Genomic DNA, 6,130 nt, shown 5'->3' with positions numbered 1-6,130 from the left:
AAATGTAGTGCAAACAATTGTGAGAACACTTTGGAGACAAAAATGACTTTGAGCAAGAACGTATCAAATTTGAATATATTGAGCATTGAGCACAATATAGAACAAAAAAATAACTTAAATAATGTTATAAATACATTTACTTTACNTTAACATAAATATGTTATAAATACATTTACTTTATTACTGGAAAAGCGCAGAAAAATAATGTAGAGTTCTATGCTTTTACAATATTTATTTTCTTCTACTTTTATTTTTGTATATTATGATAAAAATTAAACTTAATTCTGGTGTGAATTATTTTTGTATTGGATTAGATTTTAAAATAATATCCTATTGTGGAAATGAAAGCAGTCATTAAAAACTAAAATTAAATAAATTTACTGTAACAGTAATTTAAAAACTAAAATGGGTAATAATTATTTGATAATCTACTTAATATTAATTAAATATTTCTAGAAATTTTTTTTAATTGAATATCAATTTGAATGTAACAAATAAAGTAACATTATTTCTTTATACCTAACCTAAGGTTAGTTTTAAATTTGATTTAATAATTATTAGTTATAACTTATGTCATTTAGTTATATTGAGTGTTGGTATAAAAGTGTGGTATAAATGAGGTAATTAACGTGCGCAGTGAATGACTGAATAATACATAGTTAGTTAAAGCTTTTACACAGTAGCAAGGTAGTTTCTAGTCTTCCCAATATGGTGGGGTGTTAGTTTGAAAATAAAATAATGATGAGTTAAATAGTATTTCTTTACCTATATATGCAAGTTATTTTATAAATTTAATTGCAACCTCAAATATTGAAACATTTTATAATAGCCTAAATTATTANTTTATAAATTTAATTGCAACCTCAAATATTGAAACATTTGATAATAGCCTAAATTATTAAAGTTTTATAATCTTATATAAATCAACTCATTTTAATTCTCAAAATATTTTAGTTTAGCTATTTTTGAACTTGTCACAAAAGTTATAAAATTAAAAATTGGGTATTAAAAAAATGACCGAACAACTTTTATTAATTAGATGACTCATATTTCAATTTTCTTCAAAATTAACCTATGAAATTAAAGATGAGTATTATAGAAATATGATCTACCAATAAATATTAAACATCTTTACTACCCTAAAATCTTAATTTCTCAACCAACTATTTATAAATGTATAAGTAAAATTCCTATTAATGATTTCATCAAAGAGTTGGGTTGGGTTTCCTATAAATTTTTTTTGTGATATAATGTTAATTATAAACTACTAATTGTAATAATATAGTATTAAGTTTTTTTATCTTGAATAAATAAACAAAATTGAAATATTATATTGAATATAAAATATTAGTTGAATTTCATCATCAGAGTCATCATAATTATTGTCGTTAGTTTCATTTACAGGTTTTGAACAGTGTCTCATTCCAAAAACGGATCGAAAAGCTGTCATCATGAAAATTATTATATTTATAAGTTATAGTATGCATTTAATCAGATTATAATTACAATATTTTAAAGAAATTACATAAGTTAAAAACAAACCATTAAATATAAAAATAGAATATTAAAATTAATTTTTAAAATTATCTAAATTTGTAAAATCACTTAAAAATGGTAATTGTAAATAAATAACTTATAAAACTCTGAATTCATTGAAAGATTAATATCAATACTTGTTTAAGCCTACAAAATAAGTGTAGCTATTATTGTTTTTTATCTTATTGTTGTTCGGCGGCTGCATAGTTGTCCGGTTTTAAAATCGATCTGTCAACCTTTGTAAAGGGCACCGCTCGCGTACATATAATATACGCATATCTATTTGTTCATCTTTTACGTTTTTATTTAATTTTATCGAAGATCTTTTAGAGATCTCTTTTATTAGAGATCACGCCAAAAAAATACTATTTAAAAGTTTGTTAATTAAAATTTTTGTAAATAAACTGTTTAATACCCATTTAATTAAACCCATTGTTTGTTTTCGTAATATGAAACGGCGTGTCAGCTATGCAATTTAGCTACATGAATGTCTTAATTTCAATAATTTGTCAATTATTTCTTATAAACTGTAAATTTTTTTTATACTCGATGCCTAAATACTAGAAGACTTTTAAATAAAACTGGCAAATGATATTTTACATACACTAGATCATAATTAATACTAAACCATTTTCATCAGAATTAATGGAATTTTGTAATTCTAAAATAATTTTATCAAATCTTGAGATTTTTCCTTCTTTTGGGTAAGGAAGACTATGCACCTATTATTAACATTTCTACAAATTCAGTTCAATACAAGATTTTAATGAAAAGTACAATTTGTCTGTCAGAGTAGAACAACAAAAACTATTGTTCTTTTTTAACTTTGATCCAAACTTGTAAATAATTTCAAAATAATTAAAACTTTAATATAGTATAAAAAATTGATTTTTTTTTATAATGGTAAAATCAAATATAATAATTTTTTTTAATATACAATAAAATTTATCAGTTCCAATATGACAAAATTTCATACTTAAGAAGCAAAGTTAAAAAATCAAAATGCAGCTAATGACGGAATTGATTAAATTTTAATAAAATAGAAAACTAAAACCCAACCAGAGTCTTAAAAATAAATGTCTTTAATGGATTGTACAATGATAATTACTATAATATTTAATTGTTTACTACTCCTACATTTATTATGAGTTCATTAAAAAATTAATAGTTTTAACTTCGATGTGAAATATTATATTTACTAAAATGTGTTTAATTTAATTTGTTTTTCTGTTACCATTCAATCTCAGCTTTCGCTGGACCGATTTTGACGAAACAATATGAAATATGATAATTAATTATTTTTAATTTTTAAATATTTAAGTGGCTTATAATAAAAGAATTCAACGAATTAACTCTCCATGACAATCATAACTTTATCATATATTAACGTTGTCTATGTTGACATTGGGATCACTTCGTGTTTGCTCATCAAAAAAGCTAACATCTCGTGTAAGTATTCAAAGTTATTTAACTAATTATTAATATGGCAAGCGAAAACAATACAGATAGTCATATTTATGAAACAAATATGAATGTTGTGAAACGCAGAATTGAAGAATTCTGGAATCGTCGTTTCATGAGTTCCAATTTAGTCGTTGATAGTCCAGAAGATCCCCAAACATCAAGACAGTCTAAAGGTGAAATTAATAACTGTAGACACTATTAAGATTAATTAAACTAATTATCAAAAGACGTGAAAACGATTAGATATAAAATTAAACAAGAAATTAAAAAATATAATTCTCTTTTTGATAAATAATGATTATTTTTTTATTATAGTTAAAAAAATTTTTTATAATATTCACTATTACAGTAAATTATAAACATTAGAGTAGATATATCAACGTCAATGCATTTTTTCAACGTGAACATTTTCAAAATTAACTATTTAAGTAATAACAATTAAAATAATATTCTCTTAACAGCAAATTCTAGTGGAAACATTAACACTGAAACAAATACAGTTACACCAAAAAAACGAACCTATCGTAAACAGCTTGAAAGCGATGAAATTATTGCAGAAAAAGTGGTAATTAAAATTGTATAGATATATCGACCCTTACACTTTAGTAGAAATAATTTAATATTTGTTATTATTTAGAGCAGCTGTCTAAATGTATTATTTTTCGAGATATTAGTAAAAGATTGTAAATAATTTCAATTTTAACATCTTAATCTTTATTATTTCCAATAAGATTTTTAAATAAAAGAGACTTTTCATGGAAGATGATAATAATGTATTAATTATATTCCAATTATTCATTTTAATTTTTCATTGGTGACGCCTAGAAATTGATACAGCGAGGAGATATTGGAACACTTATTAAGAATCAAAAATCTGGAAAATATGGAAAGAACCTATCAGTTCCAGCCAAAAACAGTTATATACCCATTGTAAATGACAAAGCACCAAAAATACCAGCATATTTATTAGGAAAAGTAAATTTTATTTTGCATTGTTTTATATTCAAAAATTATATAAGTAGCCTAAACATATCTTTTGACTTAACGTAGCATTTTTAAATAAATTAACTAAAATTAATCCTATAATTTAATATGTTCTTATGATTCGTTAAGAGTTTTCATAAGAATCATTTGCATCGCAACAAATGCGATGAAAAAAAGCAACCCATAAAAGTATCTTCCAATGATAATGGTGGCCCTAATATAGAAAGTAACTTATCCGAAGAACATGATAAAGTCATTAAAAGTACATAAAAAAATTTAAACCACATTTCAATTATTGAAACAATTATTTTATACTTTAAACTCTTAATACTTAAAGAATTAGAAGCTAATAATGAACCTTTAAATGACGTTACAATACCTGAAGTGTCTACTGATAAAGTAAAAGAAACACTAGAAGAGAAAATAATTCATTTAGAACCCGCAAAATATGAAGTAAAAGAGCAACTCCTAGAAATATCTTCTTCTGAAAGTTCGAATTTAAAAAGAAAGTCATCCGATAACAATGAGAAAATCATAAAAAGTAAACAATAATTTTTTTTATAAATATTAACTTGCATATTATGTTTATTGAAATTATTTTTTTATATTTTATAACATAAATACTTTTAGAAGCAAAAATTAGTTCTGAAATTTTACATGCGACAACGTCAAATGACGTTAGATTACCGAAAGTTTCTACTGATAAAGTCAAAGAAACTCCAGAAGTACAAATAACTCATTTAGAACCCACAAAATGTGGAGCAAAAGAGCAACTACAAGAGTTATCATCTTCTGAAAACCTAAATTTAAAGAGAAGATCATCCGAAAAAGATGAGAAAATCATAAAAAGTAGACAATAATTCTATTTTAAAAATTTGACCTTTCATTAGTTTATTGTAACATTTAAGCACTATTTTTATACATTAATTTTTTAGAGTCTAAAGTTAGTTCTGAAGTTTCGCCTTCAAATATCAATCAAGTGTTGCCTGCCGTGTCCGTTGTCGAAATTGATGAAATACCAAAGAAAGAAATAGGTAAAGTAAAATTATTTTATTTTATTGATTTCATTAATATTTATTTCACATAANTATTAATTTCTTTAATATTTATTTCACATAGAATCATCCATAACACATATTATGTTTAACTGTCTTTAATCTTATATTCCAAAACCTAGGAATAATTTTACTCATATTAAACCATTTAGCTAGCTTAAGTAATTTATGAGAAGTTTTTAACTCTTGTAGAAGTGACGCATGATCCGAACACAAATGAACTAGATCAGTATAACGCGCCTTCGTTTAAGTCCCCTAAATCTTGGTACACTTCGGACACAATTAATGATTATCTCAAATTGATAGTGAAAAGGTCCAATGGCGAAGTTCATGCAGTCGTTACCGACTTTATACCAGCATATCTTCGAGGAGGTTATCCAGCTGTAAGAAGATGGATTAAAAAAGATATCCATTCATTAAAGTTACTTTTTGTGCCAATGAATGTTGGCGGACATTGGATATTGACTGTGGTAAACGTACCCGAAAGAACTGTGACATCATATGACAGTCTTAAGTGTTATGATGGTCCTTATCCTATGGTACTGAAGGAGTATCTAACTGACTGGGAGATGGATATAAAAGGAGCAGCTTCGTCGTGGACTTTAAAAATCGGCGAGACGACTCGTCAAACTAATGGGTATGACTGTGGACCATTTACGGTNAATCGTTCCCTATATGACACATACACTGGCCACCACTGTCCATACCTGTATAACTCTAATATTGTTCATATTTTTATCTGTTGTATATTTTGTAAATCGTTAAGCCGATACCCTCTCCCAAACGGGTTCGTCGTCGTTGTGTCTCGCCCGGTGTGTAGAAATTTTTTCGTAGCTCTCTTCCCTTTGAACCACCGTCGTGGTCTGTTTTGCTGTGTGCGTGCAGCCAATTATAGTTTTTTTTTCGTGTGCGTTTTTCATCTTAATAATGTATTAATTCAGCAGGGCGTCGGCCATTTCCGGGCCCGAGATCCCCATCTTAGGATGAGTCCCATCCGGGACTGGGTATCNCGTTGTTAGTTAAGAGTCTATATTTATTGGTCACGAAACCGCTAACCGCCCTTCTAGTGGGATATAAATTATATAGGGCCA

The 6,130-nt window shown here is 26.3% G+C and overlaps 1 protein-coding gene across 1 annotated transcript; it reads left to right on the top strand.

The window, feature by feature from the left end:
* Positions 1-3,019: 3,019 nt before the first annotated feature.
* On the top strand, positions 3,020-5,698 carry LOC126909223 (sentrin-specific protease 2-like; the record flags this gene model as incomplete). Its single annotated transcript, XM_050691642.1, has 8 exons — positions 3,020-3,173; positions 3,462-3,565; positions 3,826-3,975; positions 4,114-4,246; positions 4,322-4,525; positions 4,615-4,833; positions 4,920-5,018; positions 5,232-5,698. Coding segments are annotated over exons 1-8 (1,530 nt in total), but the record flags the coding sequence as incomplete, so codon positions are not given.
* Between the last annotated feature and the right edge of the window lie 432 nt (positions 5,699-6,130).

The sequence above is a fragment of the Daktulosphaira vitifoliae genome, unplaced genomic scaffold, assembly GCF_025091365.1.
Source record: "Daktulosphaira vitifoliae isolate Bord-2020 unplaced genomic scaffold, ASM2509136v1 Scaffold_194, whole genome shotgun sequence".
NCBI classification, from domain to species: Eukaryota; Metazoa; Arthropoda; class Insecta; order Hemiptera; family Phylloxeridae; genus Daktulosphaira; species Daktulosphaira vitifoliae.
This window is presented reverse-complemented; position numbering and strand designations above follow the sequence as displayed.